The sequence below is a fragment of the Lepisma saccharinum genome, chromosome 4 (genome assembly GCF_977018435.1).
Source record: "Lepisma saccharinum chromosome 4, izLepSacc3.1, whole genome shotgun sequence".
Taxonomy (NCBI): Eukaryota; Metazoa; Arthropoda; class Insecta; order Zygentoma; family Lepismatidae; genus Lepisma; species Lepisma saccharinum.
Window position 1 is genome coordinate 68898244 of NC_139232.1, and position 27822 is coordinate 68926065.

The following is a 27822-nucleotide window of genomic DNA, read 5'->3' on the forward strand; positions in this document are numbered from 1 at the left end:
GAAGTGCATTACATTGCTTTTCATTTTACGTCTTGAGAATAGATTCTAGGCCTTACAAATATAGCGTGAAAAATTAGTGTGAGCCATAACAACTCAGTTATGTTAATGCATTACAGTCAAATAATGCAAGGACAAATGAAACCGAAAGCATAGTCACAAAGTCTTTATCATTTTCAATGATGTTCAAGCACTCGACAATTGAACATTGGTCCACCATATGAAGCACTATCTACAAGTGTTCAAAAGGAAGAATATGCTACTATGAGATAATCATTCAATCCAGTAAATTCACTGGAGGTATTAGCACACATCCAAGCAACAAATGCCTTCTTGTAATTCCAACAATTGGTGAGTGGAAGAAAACAGAAACGTAAATTTCGACAATAAACTAAAAAATATGTCTGGAAACTTATTTCACAGGTTCAAATATAAATTATTAACTATATTAATATTTCAATGAAATGAATAACTTCTCCTAGTATTAACTAATGTAGAATATATTTAGAAAAATGTACTATACAAACATACATATATATTATTTACAAATTAGCTAAAATACACATTACCACCACTTTTCATAAAAAATTAGATTTCTAGATAATCCTTGCTGTAGTAAAATATTCTCTACATCTGTTATCATTGGTGGAGGCCCACATATATAAATCTTTGGTAGTTTGGTATCAAGTGTAGTCAAGGTATCTTGAATAACCTTAGCTGTTATTCTACCACCTGAAACGGAAATTAAATTTCTATTACATATTGGCTATTAAAAACAAATGAGTCACGACATGTACCTTGTCTGTCTTCACAGTGCTCAGAATGCTGTGTGGTAAAAGCATAAAACCTGGTTAAAATGGATGGTGTTTCCCATGTCTGTTTCCTGCAGCTACCACAGAACAACAGCTGTTACAAACAGCAGGGGGCATCATTTTCTTCTTCTTCTTCTTCTCCAGAACCATCCACATCTGGCATCACATTAACAGTGTTTTCTTTCAGGCTGAAGATTTATTTTTCTAATCTTAGAAAACATTTTTGTATGGCCTCATATTCATCATTAATGATGTTTGTAGTTTTGTTCATGTGTAAAGCTTCCTTAATAATTGTTTCTATGGATGGGCTGGAACCTTCCTTATTTTATGACAATCCTTGATTACATGTGTAGCTAGTGCAGACTTTTTCTGTCTCCACCTAATGTACCATATTCAATCACTGTTTCTTAAGCTTATAATCCTCTTAGTTTGTCCAACTCACAGTTGATCACAACTGCATTCAATTAGACAAATTAGAAGGGGCAGGAATTTATCAATGTAATCGAGAATTGTGAAACAAAGGGGTGAAAAAATAAGCAATGCCAACTCATTGCCAAAGAAGGTTTTATCTAAATAAAACTACAATGATCATTAGTGACAAAGGTAGTGCTATATAAAAATGTTGGCCCAGATTACAAAAATACATCTTCAACCTGAAAGGACACAACAACGATGTGATGTCATAGCAGTAGTCATTCCATGGTAGGTACAAGAAACAGTTAACCTTTCCACCAACATGATCACAGTACGAGGTTTTTATAACTTTTTATCAATTTCAACCATATTGTAACCTTTTTCACACTGTATTCTTATCTCCTGTCCCTGAAGAAGGATCACAGTCAATCCAGGTAAATATAATATTAAACAAAACTGATTAATATCATGAAATTGCACAGAAATGCTGATAAACATGAAGACATTTCTGAAATTTTGAAGGATAAGAATGTATTTTCCCATCAACATTGACTTTGAATTCTTTCTCTCTCTCTTCAAATCATCCTCTCTCTCTCTCCCTCTCAATGCAGCTTCCCTGTGTTTGAAAGTATCTCAATGTTCTGCAAGTACAGTGGAACCTCGATTTTACGTTTTTCAGGGGACCAAGCTGAAAAAACTTAAAATGCGGGAAAATGTAAAAAATAGGAAAATTTGATAGCATTTTGCTCTCTTGGGACAGTGAATATTGAATGTATAATGCGGGAAAATGTAAAATTGGGGTTCCACTGTACCTCTTACTTTATTAATTACAAATTTTACTATATACGTCAATATTTTCAAATTACTATCATTTATGCTCTACTCTGATTCTAAATGTGAAGTTTGGTTTGAAATATAAATAATTACTCTTAGTCAATAAGAATACTGATTCAAGAGCACCCTGAATAAGATAAATCTGTCACACTATACAGGGTGAACAGAGACTATAGGGACAAACTTCAGGTGGTGATTCCTGACAGGTAAAGGAACAAAAAAGTTTATATCAACATATGTCCAGAAATGGACGGTGAGCCTGCAATAAAGCAGACATTACATGGCATGACTTTCATCCATGTTACGACAGGTGTTCAAAGTGGCCTCCATGGGATGCAATGCAAGCATCCACACGTCGCATCATGGATTTCCTCAATCGTTTGAATGTTCCAGCCTGTACCCGAATAGTGTCACAGGCTACACGGACACACACTCCAAGGCTCTACACATCAGGAACTGGCTCAGCATGCACAACACTTTTCACATGCCCCCACAAGTAAAAATCAAGGGGGATTAAGTCCGGTGATTGAGCGGGCCAATGCACAGGACTTCCTCTCATCAGATCCATCTTCTGTTGACGAACAATAATGCGAAAGTGGGCTGGCGCTCCATCATGCATCAGCCACATTACCTGTCATATTGCCAAAGGGACATTCTGAAGCCAACGAGGCAGTGTGTTCTGCAGGAATTCCAGATACGTCTGTCCGTTAAGGTATTGTGGAAGAACAAATGGTCCAAGTAGGTGGTCGCCAATAATCCCCACCCAAACACTAATGCCGAACCGTTGCTGATGAGACGATTCAACCATTCCCTGAGGATTGGTTGTAGCCCACAGATGACGATAGTGTAGGTTGAAGATGGCATCTTCACCAAAGGTCACTTCATCGGTGAAGAGTACTGACAACAGAAATCCCAATATGGTGGTGGCCTGTTGCAAAAACCAGCAACAAAATCGTTCCCTTGGAGGAAAATCCGCTGGTGATAATCCCTGTCCACGTTGCAGGTGATAGGGAAAGTAGCAGTTTTCATGCAGGATACACAACACCGTCGCTTAGCTTACACCATGCTGGCAGGACAGTTGCCTTGTATTGGGGTTGTTCTCAATATTGTGAAGCACATGTTCCTCCAGATCTGATGTACGCACATGCTGCGGCCGCAGCCGCCCTCCATGTTCACCTGTATGAAAGGACCAATGCTCAAACGAACACCCATAAATGGCTGCAAAAGTTTTGTGGTTTGGGTGGTGCTGTGCTGTCTGTCCGGGTACGTGGCTCGATAAATCTGTGTGGCCTCTCGACCGTATACGAAGACCATCTCGGCTTGTTCCTGTTATGAATAACAGGACCATGGTGCTTCGACGTAGCTCCAATCAAACAATCTACAACACAAAAAGCACACTGTGAGTGTTGTTATGAGAGGATGATGTCGTTCTTCAGTGCCATCTAACTTGGCAAATATGCATTTCCAAACATATGATGATATGAACTTTTTTGTTCCTTTACCTGTCAGGAATCACCTCCTGAAGTTTGTCCGTATAGTTTCTGTTCACCCTGTATAACCTGTGTCAGAGAAGTAACAAAATTGATTTTTTAATTCTCAAAATGTGATATTGAAATATGTAAATTGGGTGTTATTTAGTCACCTGATATATGTTGTGAATATACATGTTCTTAACCACCACCAGGTGACAGGGCTGTGCCTAGCAATGCACTGTTCATTGTGTTGGCTCATTTAGTTAGTTACACAAGTGATGTAATGGCACGGAGTGGGAACAGAGAGTTAACATAAAGTTCTGTGATACGCTAGAGAAGACACCTACAGAAACATGGAAAATGATACGACAAGCCTATGATGACCACAAATTATCGAGAAGCCGTTTGTTTCATTGGCACAAAAAGTTATGGGAAAGCAGATAACTTACTTCGAGATCATTGTGTTACTGTTCACATGGTATCAGATGTACTCAAATTGGATAGGGGATGTGTGTCATCAAATTTTATGCATTGATTTAGGGAAAAGTAAGCTTAATTTAAAAATTCCATCCCTCACACATTGACAGAAGAATAAAAGGAAAGAAGGAGAACAATTGCTGTCAAACTGTTTGAAAATGCCAGAAAAGATCAAGCATTCAGGTTCAACATGATTGCTGAAGATGAAAATTGGTGCTATGAATATGACCTTGAAACAAAACAGAAAAGTGTCGAATGGCAAGGTCAAGGTTCACCAGCCTCCAAGAAAGTGAATCAGCAACAATAAAAAAGAAAACAATGTTCATCACATTTATTGATGCAAGAGGTGTGATTCACCATGAATTTCTGCCTCAAGGAAAGATGATTAAGGACAACGTTTATTGAGTTACTGAAATGTTCGTGAGAGGCAATTTCGACAAGACTTCTGGACATCTGGGCAATGGTTCCTCTTGCATGACAAATGCAAGGACCCATACTGCTGTATCAGTCCAAAAATATCGGGGAAACATCGTATCCCTACTCTTCCACATCCTCAAAATTTGCCTGATCTGTCACCTATTTATTTCTATTTTCCAGCAATCCAAAAAGCTGTGACAGATGCACTGGGAAACATCTCTGAAGAGACTTTCTCTTCTTGTTTCTGATACCTCTAGAAATGCTGGCAGCTGTGTATAGACAGCGAAGGTGATTACTTTGACAGGACCATTAGTTGGCGAGTTGAATATATTATTTTTTACATCAGTCCTGGAACTTTACTGACAAAGGTCATATTTTCTTCACAATTACAATTTTCATGAAAATTACTTACTTTTCACTGGTAGCCCTTCAACAGCAGGTTCCTTCTCTCTAGTAACAAAATAATGGCATCTTACAAAGTCGTTTTCTTTGCTAATATTGTCTAACATGTCCTGAAAGAAATTATAGAACATAGAGTATTTATGGATGGTGTACGCTTAGTGGCATGGAAACGAACATACAGAAAACACAATTTATGAAGTTCTTCAATAAAACTCATGATATTTTGTCTCATTTTTACCTGAATAATACAAAACACAGGAACAAAATGGACTTAGATATAGCAGTTGATACTAAACTTATTTTTCAAACTCACATTTAAAATACATGTATGAAATCTAGGTAACTAACAGTGGCGTAGCATTATAGTACGCCCGTACGCCCGGCGTTCCCAGATTTAATATTTAAAAAATGCGTAAATGCTGTAAATATAAAGTAAATCTTGACTAATTTCATATATGTCTGACCTTCATGGCATTATAATAGCTATTTCTCGCGATCCGCTTGCAACGCTCCACTAACAACACTCGTTCTAGCATTTTTTTTAAATGCCTTTCCTGGCCGTACGCCGAGCAGGTTCGGCGTACAGGACCCTATATTCCTTGCTGCCTTTCTGGAGGGAAAGCTTGGATCTCTAAAACACGCGCCCAAATGCTCTCTCTTACGCCCGCGTATGGAGCAGAGGGCTATGTGATTGGTTCACGTGACCCTTCCTGCCTTCTGAAGCAGACGACAGCGGTAGAATTTCCACCCGGTTCTTCGCGCTTGTGCCACTCGTGCTGTGTGTTGCTACAATACGCAATATTGACTGACGTAACTTTACCAAACTGAAATATAGCACTTCTTAATGGCCACTGCATTGTATAATTTATCGCACGAACAGCGATGTGCATTAAAAACTAAAAGATCAACACAGTTTTTGTCAAATAAGTTGCTGAAGTCCTCGTGGTAGAAGTTCAGCCTGTGGCTGCTCTACCACTTAATAATAATAAAAAAATAATAGTTTTGCGGGTTATTATTTTTTAGTTATTATGTAACTGCTTAATATTGTGTCAATGGAAATGTTTAGCATTCATTTGAAAACTCTTAACATCGAATGGTCTCTGGACAAAATTATTTTAAAATGTTTATCAACATTCTCAAGACGTAATAAACAGTGGTCTGAATTACTAATCGGCACTGTTATGTTAGTAGAGTGTACGATAGTTGGATCATCCGCCCACCTCCGTGTCAGAGGCCCCTGATTCGAATCCCGGGGTGAGCACGGGTGTTCTTCGTGAGTGTCCCTTCATCAATATCATCATCACTCATATTCATATTCGCGATTAACCAAAAGTGGGAGAAAAGCGAAGTAAAATAAACCAAATCAATCATTAGTTGGATCATTCACAACAATGACGTCTACTGTTGTCCAGAGGCTTGTGATTCAGGTAGGTTTTATAATGATTTGTGTCATGCCGAAAGGTATAAAACACCAGAGGTCAAAACATTTGTTGCATAGTGAGGCATCTAATTTTCTAGCTAAAAACTGCATGGATGATGATGCTTTATTGCAAACCCAGCTGACTTCAGGCAAATAAACAACACCTGTGGCGACTAATTCCATAAGTAAATTATTAACCAAAAAAGGGCCGACCTTTCCTTCGGACTTGGCGTTCCCACCCGAAATGCCCATGCTACGCCACTGGTAACTAACTGTATAGCTGGAAACAGTTTGTGAAAGTATAGGCATATTGCTGCCTAATGCAAAACATTTGTGTGACCAGTGCTGGAATATGGTAGTGTAATTTGTTCTGGTCCTTCAAAATTAATCAAACAACAAAAACTTCAATGCAAAAATATAAAATAAAAAGTGACTAACCCACTAATCTGTAACCAACAGAATATTTTATAAGACGTAATTGAGTTACTAAAGATATATCCACGAAACTTACTTGTAAATGCTCTATTTATTTTGGTGGCCTCTGCCACCATCCACTTGGGAACTCGATGCTTTACTGATAGGTTGACTTCCGGTTCCCATTGTTTCCTCGACTACCACTAGGAGCGCTGGTGTAGCCATTTTGTCTGCTGCGCGTGATGGGTTTGAGATGTTGTAATAGCGGGAGCCAAACATGATGAGCCTGACCACTGTCGATATTCAGCTCGTGCAGAAAGTGCATAATTGCATGCATCTCTTTGATTTTGGTGTTGATTAGGGTGTGCGATTTATGCCTAACAGAAACTATTTGGATCCTGTGTTTGTTGAACTTGAGGTGCCTTGCTAGTCTGGTAGTGGGTTGGAATTTTTTTGGCATCCGTTAAGTGCCGTTGTAGACGCTCGTTGACAGATCTGATGGATCTGCCAATGTAATGTGAGTAGCACTCACACTGGGTGTCATAAACACCTGGGTTGTCTAGTGGGGAAAGGAATGATCTGTTAGGCATACATCGCACACCCTAACAGACACCAAAATCAAAGAGACACATGCAATTATGCACTTTCTGCACGAGCTGAACATCGACAGCAGTCAGGCTTATCATGTTTGACTCCCGCTATTACAACATCTCAAACCCATCACGTGCAGCAGACGAAATGGATACACCAGCGCAACTAGCAGTAGTCGAGGAGACAACAGGAACCGGAAGTCAACCTAGCAGTGAAGCATCGAGTTCTCAAGTGGAAGTGGCAAAGGCCACCGAAATTAATAGAACATTTACAAGTAAGTTTCGTGGCTAAATATCTTTAGTAACTTGCTTACGTTTACATTATCAACCGCGTGTTTATTTATTCCCCTTAACATGAAAGAATATTTTAATTCAACCAATGTAAAAATTAAATATTGATGCTAATGTAATGCTTGTTCACTTGTGGTTTCACACCGCAGGGCAACATCCATATAGTCGTTATAAGCAGCTGTCCCTGCTCTTTTTGCGCATTGCTAATCCCAGACACAAATTCCCAAGATGAAGGTATTTAAAATTAGCCACATTCCAAATTATCACTCTGAATGCAATGAAAACTTCCATCATGAAATAAAAATATGAAGGAAAGGAAATCCAAAAATATCAGCTTTATGAGCAGCTAGAAGTTGGAGTTTCCAGCATGCTGGAATGGTTGGAAAGACTTTTGAGTAGGCAGTTTAAAACCAACCGTTACAACATGAGGGAGGCTTCCTTGAGTAATCTGCCTCACTGTTGAGCAGCATTTTTGGAGATGTTTCATGAGAAGTTAATCATTTCTGTTAACATTATTATAAATGTCAAAAAGAAGGCACAACCTGTTGTTCTCTCTGATCTATAGAGAAAACACCAGTGCTGAACATAGTAAACAATAAGTCTATAAAACCATATTGCACAGGTGCATATTTTTTGTTTTGACTAAAATCAAAGTAGAGCATGGTCCATAAGTGCAGAAACGCCATTTTAACACAACTACATATGGGGAAAAACAAATTAAACAACCTGGAGATATTGAAATATTTCACAATAACACAACACAGTCAGAATGGTATTCACAGATTATTATTGGGTTGACATCGTCAATCAAGCCACATGCAATTAAAAACACTTTAGGTTGAAACAGCATAATGGTTAAAGCTACGTTGAAATTAATCACATTTTTCATGAAATCCTATTCCATTTTGATATATCACATGACCACCTTTCCATTTAAGAAAATAAAATTGACTCCATATGTTACAAACATGTGTTTCCATACATATGGACCACCCTGTATTCACAATATAATCCAATTTTCAGCAAAAGAACTCACCTTGAACAGCAGTTCTTCAACACAACTGGATGAATATAAAAGAGTAACCCGTTCCAGTGGAATGTTACTGTTTTCCTGTTTCATTTCAACAGCATGCTGCACAATTGAGCACAGTGGGTTTATGCCTACCCCTCCAGCTACTAGTAGAAGGCTGTATGGTTCTGTTACATTTGAAACATCAAACTGAAAGTTTCCTCCTATTCTCACAGATACATTTGATCCTGCATGACACTGCAAAAAAAAAATAGATGTGGTCATACACTGCAAAAAAATAAACATTAAATACATCTTACGTGTTCTAACCACAAATGTACACAAATATTTTTTATTATTATTATTATTTCCATTCAAAGATTAGATTTACGTTTATCATGTTCAACTCTGTAAAGTTCATTGATGGAGCCATGCATAGGTTGCCTATGCCTGAGCCACTCTTAGGATGCATTGAAGACGTTTACAAAATACTTTTATGGCACATACAATGCTGAGCTTGACAATGTGCTTTCAATATGAATGCTGAAATTTCAATGTGAAAGCAATCAAAAAAGGCAAGGCAAGGCAGCTTCACACATTCTCAATCTCACCCATATTGGATGTGATGTAATCAGTACCATACTCTAATCATGTTTACAAGAGGCCCCAGAGTATGAAAAAATCAAAACAGAAATACACGTTACAGAAATTTCTGATGAATTACAGTTAATATTAACTCAAGAACTGTTGAGGATAGCAACTCACAGTGTTTCCATTACAAGCTCAAAAAGTTTCCATATACTGTGGTAGATGTCTGTAGTAGTAGCAATGCCACGAGTGTGTTTATTCAGAAAAATGGAGGTGCAGCAAAATGTGCACCATCAAGACACAATCTGCACTGCACACAAAAAACAGTACTTCAGAATGAAATATTAGTGAGATCTTCCAACAATAACAATATTAAGGCCTGAAACAAGAAGTTTATGGAGCCCAGCAAGATCTTGATGGGAAAAGAATTAGAGGGCTCTCAAAAGTTGTTTCTTGAAGGATCCACAGAGTTATGTATGCCACCAAACACCATTCAAAAAATGTTTAATCAAGCTTTGGATCTATCTGTAAGAACATCAGTTGATTTGATGGAATTTCTTCTCAAACTTCATTACAAGGCAGAGATTTAACTTTGCTGCACACATGTAGGGTACAATTATCAGGTGAGAACCAGAGGAACATAACTTTAAAAAAATATGGCATTCAGTTTTGTTTAACGTATCTCCTCTATTTGGAGTCAGATCAACATACCTACATCTGTTCTTCTTAACAGTAAAGTGGAGTTATAAATCTTCAATTTAAAAGTCAGACATATTCATAAGAATACACTATTTCCCCTCTCCTGTAAATTTGATAAATTATGAGTTATGTCCGTCTGTTTCTCACATGTGTGGTGTGGCATGATAACACATTGGACCATTCTTTTTCAAGAGGTAGTGTTAATGCAAGCATTTATCTTGACGGGTTAGAGAATTCTTGTGTACATGATGCAGCTACAATCAAACATTAATTTCCAGCAAGATGATGCAGTGCACCTTGCCACTCTGCATACAGTACTATCAACATTTCGACAGTGTGTGAACTGGTTGTGATAGGTCCATACCCTGCAGCTCTCCCCGTGTGTGGTTTCATCAATTCACATTGGCAGACCCAGTATGTGAATTGAGAAAGCTACAGAGAAACATTATGAAAACATTAGCAGAGACAGGAACAAATGAAGAAATGCAACAAAGCAAAAACAAAATTTAGTGAATATGAAGGCATGGAAATCAAGGAAGAAAGAAGAAAAGGAAACTAAGTGAGCAGGGAAATAATGGAGAACTAAAAATTCAAATGGCAAAAAACAGCTTAGGGTAAATGCAATCTCCGAGTTAAATACTTAAAAAGAAGACACGAATATCCAACATTGAAGAACAGAGGTGAAGGATCAGAGAAGCAATAAAGAGTGTCACTTCAGACATGCTACAAAAATAACAAACTTGAAGAGAGCTTGACTACCACCCACATATCCTGCAGACAACTAAAGGAGCCGAGAAACATACCGAGTTGCCAATTGCAAAGCAAAAAACCTTAAGTTGCTATCTTCAACAGTTTTTCGACTATGGATGTTCCATATATAGAATTCTGGAACATCCTGTATGTTTGATACTTCAAGTATGAAAATAAGAATACACAAGTATATAATAAGCATTTATACATGCATATTTAAAGAAATAGAAAATTTACCTTTGTATGTACCCAATATGCTGGGGGATATGTAGCATATTTCACTGCCAAATCAATGCATTGCTCTCGCTGCAATTTTCCAGGGCTTGAATATATAGAATATCCTCCAATTTGTTCTATACCAGGGATTATCATATCCACCCTGAAATAAATATTTGTCGGAATATTAATGCAAAATTGGTCACCACATATAACAAATAGTTCACACACAAATACATCTAAGTAAACATAATTTGATTCATCCCCAAGAAATGAAATATCTACAAATTCATTCAGACTTCTAGATGTAGACAACCAAACAGTAACGGCATGAGATTAGAACTTTACACTGTAATAAGTCTGTGGAAAAGTTTGCACCATGGTCCCAAACTAAGCATTATAAAGTCATTCTGGATGTGTGTTCCAATTGTGAAATTGAACATGCAAGTTCATAGAAGAGGCCATTGGTTTGTAGATTACGGACACATGAGGAACCAGATAAAGGAACCACACTTTGAACAAAGAATGTATTTAATCAAAGATGGAGAAAGCCTGAGAATCAACACACATACATTGTGTAATAATACAATAAAACATAACAGAACAGGTTTAGTTATAATTTCCTCTTCCTTCCCAGATACTCAATCCAGCAGACATGTACTAATATCTGGGCTGCATTATCCCACCATGAACACCCCAAATCCCAATAATCACATATGCTCATGACCATACTGATCTGGTGGGTGGTGGTTCCTAGTAGATCCTCTTGAAGAAGAGTTAGATAGGCTAGTATCAGTAGCAACAGCAAGTCCTAGATATTCGGTTCTGCCTGTAGTAATTTCTGGTCCTGTCCCACTGTGGTTTACAGAATTTCCATCTGTACATGGTGAAATATTGCCAATGTATGGTACACAGTGATTTATCCACACACCCCTAACACCCCCCCAACACCCTCCCAAATTTTGGTGAACACCCCCCAAGCAGAAAAGTGGAACACCCCCCCACAGGGGGGTGTAAATATGGATGTTTATATCAACAATAGAATGACAATACTTCAACATTATCAGAAAGGAATCATTTGTAGCTGAGGAAGCGTAGTCCAATGGACCTTTCGATCAACTGAAACCAAAGTGTCAAGGGAGGAGGGTGGAATGTGCAGCATCGTCATTTCCTGGAAACAGCAGCTCCCTTGACAAGGCTTCGGTCAGCTCTAGGGAAGGGACACTGCCATCCGGAAAATGTCAAACTGACCTCTCGCCCTCCTTCCAGGGAGCACATTCCATGCACAGTGTTGACAGTTCAGCGTTTGAATACCTTATATATATTACAGATTTGTAAATTCAATTATTCAACCCCTGAGTCAATGAAATTTACATTTTCTTGCATTTTCCTTTCGATTCTTTCATGTGAAAGATGTACAATAAAAGTAAGGGAAGAAATTCAAAGATACAGGTTTGACTCCTTGAAGTGAATTCTGTTACTATGGTTAGCAACACTATTCTCTGTTAACTTGGCGAGAAGAATGATTTTGGAATGGTAGAGAAAATAACAGTCAAATGCCTTTGGTCTCAGTGTAGCATCTCCGTTCGTGTGTTGTCGTTCTGTTTAGTGTATAACAATGTCTGAAACTTTACTGCAAAACTGTCTGAAGAAGATAGAGAAAATGAAAAACCAGACAGAAAGAAACCGAAAGTGGTGAGTAGAAAATCAGTGAACCGATATTCATAAAGTACCAATATAAAATTTACTCACCGAGTATTCGATATAAAATGGCAAGTATTTCATGAAGAACCTAAGTGATTCATTCAGGTCTATAGTTGATGACCATTTTTGTGGCTCCACGAGTTTTTACCTTTGTAAAATAAATTATATACTATTAGAAAGAGAGTTGTAAAAGAGGGAGGGTCCACGTGGGGTGCTTGCCTAGGCGCTAAGTACAAATGTGGTGCCGAACAAGCAAAACAGATAAAAATAGAAAAACGTTAACGTCGTGGTGCCCTGTGAAATTACTGGCACCCTATTAAATTAAAGTTATTGTCAGTTTGCAAAGATATAGCTTTAGTAAAAATTGTATTTCTCTTTGTATCTAGTCGGTTCACTGACATAATGATATGTTTAAGTTTATTCAACTTTTCAGAAGAAGCAAAGGAAGTGGAAGCAGGCCCGTAACTAGAGGAGGCAGGGGGCAACTGCCCCCCCGAGAGCCTGCTTTGTCCCCCCTGTGAAAATTACAGAACGCCTACAATTCTCACTAATCTTTACAATTACTCTAGCAACATAACAAAGACACTTATTGATTTTGTGAATTATGAACGTGTGGGGGATTCAGTATAATGTCGTATCAGGATTGGGAGGGAAAAATTTCCTTTTTGGTAACAGTGATTCATGTGGTAGAGAGGGGGAGTGGATATCTGATTTTTGTTACTTAGCGTTGCTTTTCTTCCACTTATAGCTAATTGCAACAATGAATGATGACGTGAAATTGATAAAGAGACACTCATAAACAGTGTCGTAACCACAGGGCAGCAGGGGGCATTGTCCCTTGGAAGGAAGTCCATTCTAGGGGAAGCAAACATTGAAGTAAAAAAAAAAAACAAGACTAGGAGAATCTAAGAATAGCAGGACAATTGGATACTCATGATGGAATTAGTTTTTACGAGATCCTTGCATTTTTATTCGAGACTGCCAAGGGCACTTGCAAAGGGCAAAATTTTATACAAATAAAAATACATTTCGTAAAATTTTCTTGCTCGCTTCACTCGCAATGCCTTCTATTCTTATTGTCCAAGTTCAGAGTCATAGCTATGGGGAGTCGGTCCTGGGAGCGAAACGTTCTATATGAAAAAAGAAATGTTAAAGGGAATGCCATGGTGCCCCGTAAAATTATTTGCGCCCTATTAAAACAAATTCTTTCTATGAAACTTAATATGAAATATTAATGATGACACTGTAATCCAAGAAGTCATTGATCAATCAAGGGATTCCTATTTGTTTGTCAGGTGTCAAAACATGTATTTCAACTATAATATAATACAATTCACACAATATTTTGCAAAATTGTTAACGTAACCAGTAGGCAATCATTGTCTGTAGTGATGCAAGAGTCTCCCCTTTGAAGGAAATAGAGTCCGTGGTGGACACACCTAACAGAACACAATGGTGTTGTTGGATTCTCATTAGATTGCTTTGTGCGGAAAAATCTTGCAAACTGGAAACTAGAGGGAATCATTATGAAGCATGATTTATAAAGGGCTCCCTTAATCAGTTCTTCAGAGAGGCCCATTAATCGTCTAAATATCAAGTGTATACAGTCCCTATTAGCCTATTTATGTTAAACTTTATATTCTTTGCCAATCTGGAGAGGTCATTATCGAAGAAATGCCATTTGATGTTGATCGAAGTTTTTTTTGTCCGTTGAAGTTTCAAGATATCATCCCTTTTCTGTTACTTATCTCTTTTGGGGGAGGTGTCAAGTGCCTCTGTGTACCCTGCTATATCTGCCAATGTGACCGACACAATATATTAAAAATTTGCCCCCTTCTAGGATTGACTTTGCCCCTCCTACAAAGAATTCCTGGCTACGGGCCTGAGTGTAAGGAATTAAACATAAAAGAAATTTAATTTACATTAAGTCCCACAATTTATATCTGACCATAGGCGCACCAGTAGGTCACGACGGCCCTTGCCACTGCCTGCTGGAAAACGTGGAGAGAGAAAATTTGTTTGGTTCATTGTGCTCTTTGTGTAGGATAGTGAAATAAATGCTATTCAATTTTTAAATAATTGAAAATAATAAAGCATTGCCTCAATTTAGAAGTGAAACTTCCTTGCCTTCCTTTTGCAGTTAACATGCCATGCGTTTATTTGCACATGTTATTTCGTTTCCCTTTAAGGCAAAGAGGCACGTGACTCCTAATTCCCTGGAGTCTCTCATTTAGTGTTTGAAAGATAAACTCTCAAAAGCGCCAAGCGTATTTTCCAAAGTTTTGTAAGGGTATAATGCATATGCATATTATTAATTAAACATAGCGACAGTATCCCATGATGTTTACTCTTTACAATCTTGCTTTGCTCGTTCGGCATCCTCTTTACCTCACCACATGCCCCCTGCCCCCCTCCTGTTCTAACAGAAAATATGCATGTATAATTTTAATAGTTCTATGTAGCGAGTGAGTTCCAAATTCTGCTGGTATTTTCAAATCTCTGTTTAAACGATGATTCACAAACTGAAATAAAGTAATGAAACTCGATATATTTAGAGCATGACCATGAAGACGTTAAAATGTAGTGGAAAGTTTGGATGCACATTTGATAGATACCTGATATTGCTTTTGAATTAAATCGGTCAAGGAATTTCATATTGAAGTCTACAACGAACGAGCAAAGCAAGATTGTAAAGAGTAAACATCATGGGATACTGTCGCTATTTTTAACTAATAATATGCATAATCAGTTTGCAAAGAAATAGTTCTAAAAATTTTCTTGCTCCCTTCGCTGGCAGTGTCATAATTTATTTAAGACATATTATATCTGCATTTATTACTACTACTTCAGACAGGCAAGTGTGCGCACACCTATGCAATTCATTCTCACTGATATTTCAATTGGGCACCCCAAGATGAACTCAGAGTTACACCTAGGGCAAGAACGATACAAATACAATTAAAAAAAATATTGCGCAAGTGTTCCTAATTTCTTATAACTAGCTTAAGAATTGTATGAAATGATTCCTGGTAATATGATGTTAAAATGTTGTGTTTTTTAATGTCATCCCTTGTGTTTTGTCTAACGATTGATTAAATCAAGTACTGAACATTATTGGAAGGAAAGCAATACTCGAAACGTTAAACTGAAATGTTAACATTAATCTATTTTCCATCTTTTCCTGTATTTTACATCTTTTTTCTTCTGAAATGTTACGTGAAGGGAAGGGAGGAAGGGGTTATTCTCTAGAAACATCCATGAAGAAATTGAATTAGGGTGAACATTTTTAAAACTGTCCAAAACATGCACTTAACTTCCCCAAACTTACAACCCCCAAATTTTCCAGCACCCCCCCAAGGGAAAAATCCTGGATAAACCCCTGATGGTACACAATTCAGTACACACACTTTCAAGTAACAAAGTAAGGAAAAGTGAAGCTTGAAAGCTATATTGGGTACAAACTTTTTTCGATGGATGTTGACCAAGCAGAAAAGGATTTGATTGATTTATTTATTGTTTCAAGTCCACTTTATGCATAGTAAGGCTAAAGTGGGATCCAAACCAGTTGTGCTTCCACCGGGTATCGAACCAACCCTGGACCCATTGAAAGCCGAAAAGGAAATAGTTGTAATTTGTTCTGGCATGGTGATGATGTGGTCCAGGTATTATACCGCGTTTGGTAGAACCTGTCCCCTTTCCCGCGCTAGGGAGCGCTCGACAGTTTCGGTGCCAATGAGAAACAAGGAAAAATTCGTCTGCTGGGCAGCGAGGAGCGAATGGAATGCAGAAGAGAGGCGCTTACGCAAACGATGTTGCCACCTTGCGGTCTAACTCCCACGTGTCTTTTGTTTGTGTCTTGAAAGAAGCTTGTTTTGTAAGCGTGGTGCAGATTAGTGGGGTGTGCTGATTTGTGTATTCTTGCGTTTTAAAATATCCAGGATGGATTTTTTCTGGTGATATTTGCTTGTGTCGTTTTTGTGTTTGGTGTCATTTTAGCTGGAACAATCAGGAAGGGGAAACCGCTGCAGTCGGACGCTAGAGAGTTGGTTGCACGTGTTTATGCTTTCATGAAGGAGGAATTCGAGGCATGCCGAAACAATAAGAGCTTTCTGTCGGTAAGTCTTGTTGTGGATAGGGCAGCCAAAGCAACTGGTCTTAACAAAAAAACTATCCGACGAATTCTGAGAGAGAAGGAAGCGGCTGATGGTAGAAATTCTCCACTCAAGACGCCTGGAAAGAAGAGAAAATATGCAAAGAAAAGGAAATGTGATGTGGATGATTTTGATTGTGATTACATACGACGCACAATATACAATATGTACAAAACTGATTGTATTCCCAGTGTAAGTGATATTTACAAACAAGTGAGGAGGGAAATAAATTTTGAAGGTGCTTTGTGGTCATTTAGAAATGTTCTTCGAAAGATGGGTTTTGTATATAAAAAAAACGAAGGCGGCAGAACTTTCTTAATGGAAAGAAACGACATTGTGGTTCGAAGAAATCATTTTCTACGGACAATGAGACGTTTGCGAGCAGCCGGTCGACACATTGTTTACACGGACGAAACGTGGGTGAATTCCGGCCATACCAAATCAAAGATATGGCTCGAGGGCGACAAACCACTCCCTGTAAACATGCCTTTAGGGAAGGGTCAAAGGGTCATCGTCGTTCACGCAGGGTCTTCGTTAGGCTTCGTCACAAATGCCTTACTCGTGTTTAGGTCCAGATCCACCAAAGATTACCACGAGGAAATGGACAGCGACAGGTATAAAAAGTGGTTCACGGATCAGCTACTTCCCAACATTCCTCCAAACTCCGTAATAGTAATTGATAATGCCCCATATCATTCAAGAGAAATTAATAAAGCACCCACATCAAAATCGAGAAAGGGCGAACTTCAGTTATGGCTACAGGAACACAACATTTTTTATGACTCTGATATGACGAAACCACAACTTTATAAACTCGTGTGTGAAAACAAACCCAATTTCAAGCAATACGAAATCGACACGTTGGCACAAGTGAATGGCCATACAATAGTGCGATTGCCGCCATACCATTGTGATTTTAATGCAATAGAACATATATGGTCACAAGTCAAAGGATGCATTGCCAAACATAACACCCAATTTAAACTTTCGGCCATCGAATCGTTGTTAGAAACATCAGTAAATAAAATATCAAAGGAGAATTGGAGCAAAGCTTGCACACATGTTCAGGAAACAGAAGAATTTTATTTCAATAGAGACCAACTAATGGGTGATATTATTGATAGATTTGTTATCGATCTAAACACGGACGAAGACGATGACGATAGCAACGATGAAGATGATGAAGAACGAAGATCCCATAGTGAGAACGAAGATCTCGGAGTGCAACCTCTCTGCTAAATTAAGGTAAGAAAATTCATTAATTTTGTTTCTTTTTCCATTCTTCGTTCTAATTATTCTTATTTGCATGTTGTGTATATTTGTGCATTTCCTCGTATGTTATTCGCAGCCGTGCATTTCCGCGTATTTAATTCGCAGCCGTGTATATTTGTGTATTTTCGCGTATTTTATTCACAACCGTGTACATTTGTACATTTCAGTGTATATTACTCGCTGCCTGGCTTCATTTTTCCCCAGCACGGAGTTCACGCGGTCTGCAGCGGCAACACCGCGTGGTTTCTGCTAGAAAAGGGAGCGACCAGGAAGCGCGGGAAGAGGGACAGGTTCTACCAAACGCGGTATAGTACATGGCTACTGGGCTAATCAGAAAGATACAAATGCGAATGTCTGAGCAAAGTTTATCCTAGTTTTTGGACAAATCTAACTGATATTATGCCCATCACTTCATAATCAATCATTAAACATGAAAAAATAACACTCAAAGCAGTAAGAAAACATCACTGCTCGATTTTCTCGAATGTGAAAGCTATCCTGCTAATTGTCCATGTGCCATGTGGTATACAAACATTACATGAGAGTAATATGCTAACCTTTTTGGCCCAACGAAGAAAAAGCAATGTGAAATCGCAAGGTTTACCAAATAAGAAAATTAACTTTTCTCAAGACAATGTGTGTTCCCACGTATATCATTGCCATGGCAAAAATCAATGATTGTGGGTATGATTTGCTGCCACATTCACCATATTAATTTGATTGAACACTGAGATTTCCACCTCCTCCTGAAGTTGAAATAATTGTTTAGTTGACAGCGACTTAAAGCATCAGTTGAAGAATATTTTACAGCACAGTACAACACATCAGACTTCCATGATAACATGAAGACTTTGGAACATCCCTGGACAAAGTGCATTGGTGTCAAAAGGGACTATATTCAAAAATAAGAATTTCCAGGAGGTAAGCTCATATTTTGAACTTCATTCTGAAAACTTCTGAAATAACCCTCCTATGAAATATTTTCTTCTTCTGCCAGTACAGTAACAGTATATGCTATGCAATGTTACAATTTGATTTTGAGTACTCTTAAATTCATTTCACTCATTTTTCCCAGGAACGGGGAATTTTGAAGCCAAGTTATTGCAGGCAATGGGAAAGTGTGGCATATGGCAGGGACAAGAACATCATTGAATGCTTAGAGAAGAGTTGAAAAAGAGGTCGTTGACCTTCAAACAACTAGAGATACAGTGGGGAGTAGAAAATTGTTAGCTGACTGGGAATGGTTTACGAGGGCATTTAAAAATTGCCGAAATGACCAGTTCTAGTCTAGATCACTTCAAGTGGTCCTTAAGGGTTCCTTGGTGCGCGGGATTTATTTAGGGGCAGCATGTGAATGCAGTAGTGAGTGGATTCTATTTTTGTGAATGGTGAATGATATGCGCTGCTTTGTGTAAAGAACTGAAATCAGGGACATAATTAACAAGCAGTCTATTCGGCTTAATTTTGACGATAAGCTGCAAATCGTTGTGGATTTTTCTTTTATGTCAATTATATGCACAGATAAGCTAATGGGGACCGGACCTACAGTTAAAGTGGTATCCGAACCACCATGTATTGAACCCGGGACCCCTTAGTTTCAAGGCGTCGACGTTACCACTGCGCCAACAATGAGGCCCCGAACTTCAAAGCGTGAAAATAGGTAGGTAGAAGTTTTATATTTATTCTCGTACATAGACCTACATAATATTTTGCAATATGGGCCTCTTATTTGTGCAAATAAAAATGAAATTCTTCAAATCCTTTCCTTGCTGACATAGTGTACATTTCCATATTTTATTTAAGAGGATACATTTTTAATCGCAGTGTCACATCACTTCAACCCGCTACCCCAAAATGAGTTACAGAAAAACACCCTCACCAGCAAATTCTTGTCCATTCGAACACTATGATATGGTGTGATAGCCCAGGTCCAGGTGTTTAACCCAGTATACGCCACTGAAACATGCACATATATATTTTTCTATATGGATGGCATATCAGAAAAACAGCAATAGTGATGTACTTACCACAAAATAAAAATCAGCTTGATTTCAAACTTATTATCCGAAACTGATTGAGAAAAATAAAAATCATAAGCAACAAACAATCTCAACAGCACTAATCATTACCTAGCAAGGTAGATGTTTTTTAAGACTCTACAAAGAGTGTAATACTGTTATTTTAATAGATCTCGATTACATTCTTAAAACATGAACTCACCACTGGCCAGATTTAAAGCTCAGGTTACGATCTTCAATTCGCAAAGTCAATCCTTTCACTTTTGGAGAGAGTTGAGTGACATTTGTAACAACTGCCTGCGATGCAATATCCTGGCGGAATTCATTACGTGTTAGATCAGTGTGGTCCTTCCTGTTAACTGTCACGTTAGGGCTCTCAGAGAGCAACTGTGAGGGAGGACTGCTCCTAAAAATAAACTAAAAGAATTCAATGCTAATCAAAACAAATAATAAATGTTATGGTAATATTAATGCTAACAAACGAATATTATATATTTTAGAGCCACAGTGCCTAGTCAGTAGGACATCTCACTGCCACATGGGAGATCCGGGTTCAATTCCTGGGGTGGCTGATCTAAGGTTGGAATTTTCCAGCTCATTAAAAGCAGAAGAGAATCAATGACACCAATTTGAACTTTCTAGATCAAATAATTTTTGATCTACAGATGATGAAATATTTCAAAGTATCAAATTTTGGGGTTTTGCTTATTGAAAGTCAATAACCCAAAAAGTTTGGCAGTATTTGTCCTCCTGATAGGTACAATGAATAAACAAAATATCTTAAACATCTCAATCCTTAAGGTTAAAAAATATTTTTTTATTGGTTGATTAACATGGAACAACCCTATGAAAAAGCATTCTTTCTGACAGTCTACTATCGCTTAATGTTGAGGGGGGGGGAGGGAACTAATGGTAATCGGTAATGTGGAATCAAGGCAACGAAGGGGAGTAAAAATGATATTTTTATGTAGATTTTAATGTTTTGAATGAAATTAAAAATACAAGTGACTTAGAAGTTTATTGTGCCTATTTTCCACATTTTAAATACCTTACTGCCTACCAATTATAATCAAAATAAATGCCGGAATGTCCAGGCTCAAGTAATGACATATTTATGTGTCATAGGTTCTAACTTCCTTCTGTTTTCTTCAACACGTCTAAAGTTACACCTTCCTAAAACTCACCCGTATGCTCTTTTCACCCAATCTGAAAATGCTGGGTTACCCAGCAAAACGCCAAGGGAAACTAAAATGGCAACTCAATGAATCATTGTCACTGGCAAAAACAGTGGGGGAAGGAGAGAGTTGGATGCAAAAATATTTTGAGGCAGTCACATTTTATTATACCCTACATAATAAAATGGATATCTGGAAGGTGCATATTAAAAAATTGTTACGTTTATCTTCGCTCTTGAGCAGAGGTGTTCATTTTTAGATCATCCTCCCTTCCCCTCGTGACTTGCCTTCATCCTCACCCTTATGGTCTGCCCTCGCAACTTGCCCAATCCGCCACTATGTCCACAAGTCTTCCGGAGTGTGAGGATGTTGCTGAGGTCTGCCTCTGCTTTTCAGATAGACTTTGGGTTATAGGTCAGCCCATTCCCCCACAGCATCCTCACTGACAATCAGACTATCATATGCTGACATTCGTCATACGCCATTTCTGCACTAACTTAATGAGAATGTGTATAGGTTGGCAACAACCTAATACCGGATTTCTTCTGCAACATGTAGTTTGTTTTATAAAAGCATGCTAATGCAAGAAAAATTTGTAAATATATAAAATAGCTCTTCATTAAAAGTTTCTGTGTGTGTGATGATTGTATAAATTACAATTGATCACATGAGGAGCAAGAAAGTAGCGCTAGTATCGAAGATTGAGACTTCCATGCATGCAGGAAGGTCTCTGTGTTCAGAGTGTCTCTCCGAACATTGACAAGGGTAGCCTTTCAAAAGTGGAAAGAAGCAGATTGATTTGAACATTTATGCAACATTTTGTCGGTGGTATCCTGAGAAACCGGTGAACAAGATGGTGAAGTTGGTGTCCGAGTGTAGTTGTGTGTCAGCAGAGGCATCACCTTTCACGGAGCACACGAACTCCCAACCGAAAACTGAATATTTTCAATTTGTTTTTCTTTTCTGCACAATAAAACACTACATTTCAATATACTTATTTTACAAAGCAGCAAAGTCTTCACAATGCTTCAAATTTTCCAATTTCCCCTGTGTTGTAGTTCTACCGAAGGAGCCGAGAGAAACCAAGGGGGGAAACTGCAAATCTGAGCACGTGCGCCTTTCGAAAGAATACTGTCAACAGATGGCATCAACTGTTCGGAGAATGCCAATAGTGGCGGAAGGACGAGGTATTTTATTTTTAGTTTTGTTTAGCTTCTGTATTGGGGGAAAATAAGCAGTAGTTAAGATATAATGCAAGCACTGTTTGCATTTTATAGTAATTTCTAAGATCTTCGATCTTTTAGCCTAATATCTTCTTTTCCAATACATTTCACCAAAAATTAAGGCCGCAAACCTCCTCAACAACTCCATTGCAAATAGTTCTCGTGCACACAAAACCTTAACACTATATCACCAAAATGAGCAGATTTACACTTACATCGATAGTCAAAATGTGTTGCTTAAACCTTTATTGATTGATGTGTTTTAAGTCCACTTTATGCACAGTAAGGCTAATTGGGACTGGACCACCAGTTTAAAGTGGGATCCGTACCACTGTGCTTCCACCGGGTATCGAACCTGGGATCCCTTGATTACAAGGCAATGACGATACCACCGTACCATTGGGAAGGCCCTCTTAAACCTTTAGATAATGGGGATGAGTCAAAATGAAAGAAGAATAACACACTGTTAGCAGATTTTATCTTCGTATACATGTCAAACGAGTATGGATAATTACCAGTTACATATTTTGGAAAATAAATTATAATTGTTATCAACTCCTGCAGATAAGCTTTAAAACAATAATTTTTAAGTATCACAAGTTGCAATTCTCATCATAAAATTTGATCATTGCCAGAGACTTATGAATGAAATATAGGGAAGCAAGCAGCTGTGAAATTACAAATAGCTACTTAAAAAAATCACATCTTTGACGGTATCATGATTAGCTAAAATGAGAGTGGGACCAAGGAGCAAGAAATGGAATTTTCAAAACTAAAATAAAGAGAAAAGTAATTGTTTATTGGTTTAGTTTATTATACTTTGCTTTTCTGCTACTTTTGGCTAGTCGCCAAGATGAGGATGAGTGATGACATGATGAAACTGATTAAGGGACATTGACAAAGAACATCCATGGCCTGGCCGGGATTCGAACCCTGGACCCCTAGAGTTGTGGGACGCTGTGACCCATACAGTACAAATCTCCCAGGGATATCCATTGGTTATCCACAATGTCCAGATCAGATCCATGGATATTATGGATATCCATTGAATGTCCATTAGATATCCATTGGACGTCTTATGATATCCAGAACTGGACATCTAAAACTCGACAAATTCTTGATATCTAATGCACTGTCTAAGTGTGTGTAGAACTGGTTGTGAGAAACATTGTCCAATTCCGAATATCCAAAATAAATACAACTCTGGATATAGGTATAATACATGCCTAGAACTGATCCAGAACTTGTTATCCAACAATGAAAATAAATAGGATATATTTCGAATATTATAAAATGGTGGGGGTGTGCGGGATCCCGAAAAGTCGGGACCGGGAAAAAATTTACTGTCCCAATCAGACTTCGGGAAATGAATTCTCGACTTTTCAGGATCCCGAGCAGTCAGGAAATACCGAATGGTCATTTTTAAGTCATTAATTCTCGACGTTTTCTGCATTGTAAATGTCTGGAACTTATCGAAAATTGTTAGTTTTTGTACCAGAAATGTGAAAACGATCACTTAAAGTGAAAATGACGTGTAGAATTCGAGATTTCCAGAGCTTCGGGAAATTTTGAACATTCCCAACCCAAAAAATTCTGTCCCGCACACCCTTAGAAAATTGTCATAGTATTCTTGTTATGTATACTTTTTTATACTTTATCTTGCAATTGAAACAATAATTGCATTGAAGCATTAGCGTTTCTAAACTGATTTACTTGCTATATTTAGTGATTTAATATTTTTCTTCTTAGAATCAGAAAATTTTGATTTATTTTTACTAAACGCTACAATACAATCAAGACTAAAATCGAGTAAATCCTACTTAGCTCAACCGGGAAAACCTGTTCCTTATATATATTTAGCATAGACAGTAGCTATACACATCATTTCAGTCAGTGTGTTTTACGCCTGAGGCCTGAGTGAATCAGAATCTTGTGACTGTTTTCCTTGTTGGTGGGGTATAATTTAACAATACAGGGAATTTATCCAATTTGTTTGAAATTTGGGATATTTACTAATTTGGGACTCGTAATCACGAATCTGCACTTAAAATTTGGCACTTATTTGGGGGCAGGTGAATCTGGCCAATTTCTAACATGCCTTTAACAGGGACTCTATAGAGAAAGCCGGGGAGCCGGAGCGGAGGCAGGGCCACGTTAGCAGTTGGGGGTGGTAGGTCAATTACCCCCTGTGGGAAATTTGGAAATCGAGGGTGTAGAAATAAGAACTTCATTTAGATTATTTTGCTATTTCCAAGTGTGAGCGCCAAATTTTAACTGCAGATTCATGATTAGGAGGCCAAAATTAGTGAGAATGCCGAATTTCAAACAAAATGGAGAAATTCCCAGTATTGTAAAATCGCTCCAAAAGTGGTAAATGTTGTGTCAAAAGCGAAAGTGTTGGGAAATCACATCGTTCAGCATATCAGCCTGTACGAACGTTCACACTAGTGCCTTTTTACATGCCCTTTGAACTACTTAGAGGGCTACCAGCCACTTTTCACACCACATTATCAAGCATAGCACATTTCCATGAACCATACATGGATAGCCCCACCAACCATTCACGGATAGCCCCATGAACCATTACTCATGGTAGCTGACCAATAGCCCCACAAACCATTCACGGATAGCCGGACGAACTATTTCCGATAAGGTTACGTTAGGCAAGCATAGTAAAAAAAGGGGTGGTTGAAACACTGACAGGGGCTTACGTCATCCAATGTATGCAGCATCCGGTTGTTGTAGGGCAAGTAAATGAGAGCAATGGCAATTGTGTGTTGGTGAGATATTTCGGTAACACTTTACTATACCAGAGACGGATTTCTTCAAATTTACAGGAGAAAGTACTTACGCAAATCATTTTCTGTAGCATTGTTGATGTTCGGGAATGTAGTTTTGATCCATTTTAATGCGAATGCATGTGGTTTTGTACGAAAATCTATTTCCGACGCGCTATTGCTGCTGCCGCCATTTGCTTTCTGCACGCGAGCACAATACGCTCCGTATTGTCCGTATATGCTAAATTGAACAAAAGGAGTGCTAATGGAACCTAACCTAACAGACCTAACCTAACCTAGTAGGCATACCTCGTCCCCGTGATGGTTTGTGGGGCTATCGTGAATTTTTGGGCTAATGTCAATGGTTTTTGAATGGTTTGTGCGAAATAAGGAACAACAGTAAGTACTCGTTAATGTAAGAAATAGACATTATTTTCATTAAAAATTCATTATTTCACCTAAATAAATGTTCTGCAATGCAGAATAATGCGTTAGCAATGTAAAAAATTGCAAAATAAATCATTGATAGGTGTCTCTGGTATAGTAAAGTAGTACCGATATTTCTCTTGAAAAATACATGATTTCCCGGTCAAATATATTCCACGATTAAAGAAAATACCTCGAGGAACGTTGTAAACCTTGGAGAAACTCATTTCCATAAGTCGTTTCGGTACTAATCTGATATTCCCCGGACAGATTACTTCATTTTCACAGAAGAAACTACTTACGGTAATAAGTTCCTGTAGCATCGTTTAACATCTGGAAGGTGTTTTGTGTGATGTAACGGATTTCTTCAAATTTAAAAGTTTGGGACTCATTTGGGGGCAGGTGACTCCGGCCAATTTCTAACATGCCTTTAACAGGGAGTATAGATAAAGCCATGGAGCAGGAGCGGAGGCGGGGCCGCGTTAGCGGTTGGGGGCGGTAGGTCAATTACACCAGGGGCGGAGCCCGGAATCGGTGCGAAATTTGGACTCAAAAATTTCAAACAAAAATCTTTTTTGGTACTATTATCGTATGGGTGAAACACCTACGAATCATATATTTCGGACTTCTTTACATTGCTAACGTGTTGCGGAACATTTCTTAAGGCGAAATAATGCATTTCTAACTAAGATAATGTTTATTTTCTCTATTTACGAGTACTTACTGTTAATTGTAGTTTCGAATCTGTAACACATTATGGCCGTGATAGCATACTGGTTTAGGGGGCGTTCTGAGTGTGTTTTGTCGATTTATGCAGTGGTGCAAACCTTGTTCACCGGAAAATATCTACTTTCGTGCACCTATTTGAAATTATGCTAATACGTCGCATTTACGTGTAGAACTTGTAAAATAACCTTGCGATTTACCACGTTCATTGTCCATACACAGCAATTCGGAACCATCTTTCTTTCGCAAATCGTTAATGCTCTTCCTTTACGCACAACACTCTTGCAACCTTGAATATTGACGTCAGACGAGGAGTGGTTAGGTTAGGCCTGTTAGGTTAGGTTACATTAGCATAAATACAAAGAAAAAATAATATTTTCGCTAAGAGACGCGTTACCTTTGTATTGCCTAACATGAAAAAGGTCTCTCCTGTGACGTCAGAACACAATGTTGCTAGAGTGTTGTGCGATAAGTGACACCCATTCGGGTCGGAACCATCTTTCTTTCGAAATTTGTTAATGCTCTTCCTTTACGCACAACCATCTTGCAACCTTGAATATTGACGTCAGACGAGGAATGCCTACGTGGTTAGGTTAGGCCTGTTGGGTTAGGTTCCATTAGCATAGATACAAAGAAAAATTATTATTTTCGCTAAGAGACGCGTTAGCTTGTATTGCCTAACATGAAAAAGATCTTTCCTGTGACGTCAGAACACAATGTTGCTACAGTGTTGTACGATAAGTGACACCCATTCAGGTAGGAACCATCTTTCTTTCGTAATTCGTTAATTCTCTTCCTTTACGCACAACAATCTTGCAACCTTGAATATTGACGTCAGACGAGGAATGCCTACGTGGTTAGGTTAGGTTCCATTAGCATAAATACAAAGAAAAATTGTAAAAACAGCTCTCTCCTGTGACGTCAGAACACAATGTTGCTACAATGTTGTGCGATAAGTGACACCCATTCGGGAAAAATGGCTTGTTCCGAACTCGACAGGTGGTTCTAGTGAAAACACGGCGAGGCTGAAACACTGGCTACGGGGTTGCATCGTCTTAACACACGGAACATTGCACTCTCATGCAAAAAGCAAATGGCGGGAGCAGAAACAGCGTGTCGGACAGAGATTTTCGCAGAAAACAAAACGCATTCACATTAAAATGAATCAAATCTACATTCAGGAACTTCCAAAACGCTCAAGAAAATGATTTCCGTAAGTACTTTCTCCTGTAAATTTGAAGGAATCCGTTTTACCCATACGATAATGTTACCTTTTTTTTTTTAGACGCTGTTACAAAGTTGGCTTTCACCCCTGAATACAAACTCATAATCCAGTACATACTTACGACATTATTCTTCTTTTCGCACACAGCAAACCATACATTTGTCTCCTAGTCATAATTTCACCTCTAATATTAAATGCCAAAGAAGTTTGTTCCTATATCAAAGCATAAACCAGCTGCACTTTTCCGTCTAGTCTACTTACTTAACTTACACCATACATCACATCACAGACAACTTCTTACACATCGTCGTCTTCTTTCTTTG

General features: G+C 38.3%; 1 protein-coding gene across 3 annotated transcripts; it reads right to left on the bottom strand.

Annotated features, from left to right (window-relative positions):
* Positions 1–479: 479 nt before the first annotated feature.
* On the bottom strand, positions 480–27822 carry LOC145987189 (oxidoreductase NAD-binding domain-containing protein 1-like). Of its 3 annotated transcripts, none has more exons than XM_083121704.1 (6): positions 27770–27822; positions 20150–20353; positions 10824–10965; positions 8577–8807; positions 4836–4935; positions 480–729 (listed from the first exon to the last, which is right to left on the bottom strand). In XM_083121704.1, exons 1-6 carry the CDS (start codon positions 27772–27774, stop codon positions 563–565), a joined length of 849 nt encoding a protein of 282 aa, XP_082977830.1. In that variant the 5' UTR covers positions 27775–27822; the 3' UTR covers positions 480–562. The 3 variants fall into 3 exon arrangements, with proteins under 3 accessions (XP_082977830.1, XP_082977828.1, XP_082977827.1); XM_083121702.1 differs by having other exon boundaries at positions 20150–20364; positions 27770–27819; XM_083121701.1 differs by lacking the exon at positions 27770–27822 and adding an exon at positions 27621–27760.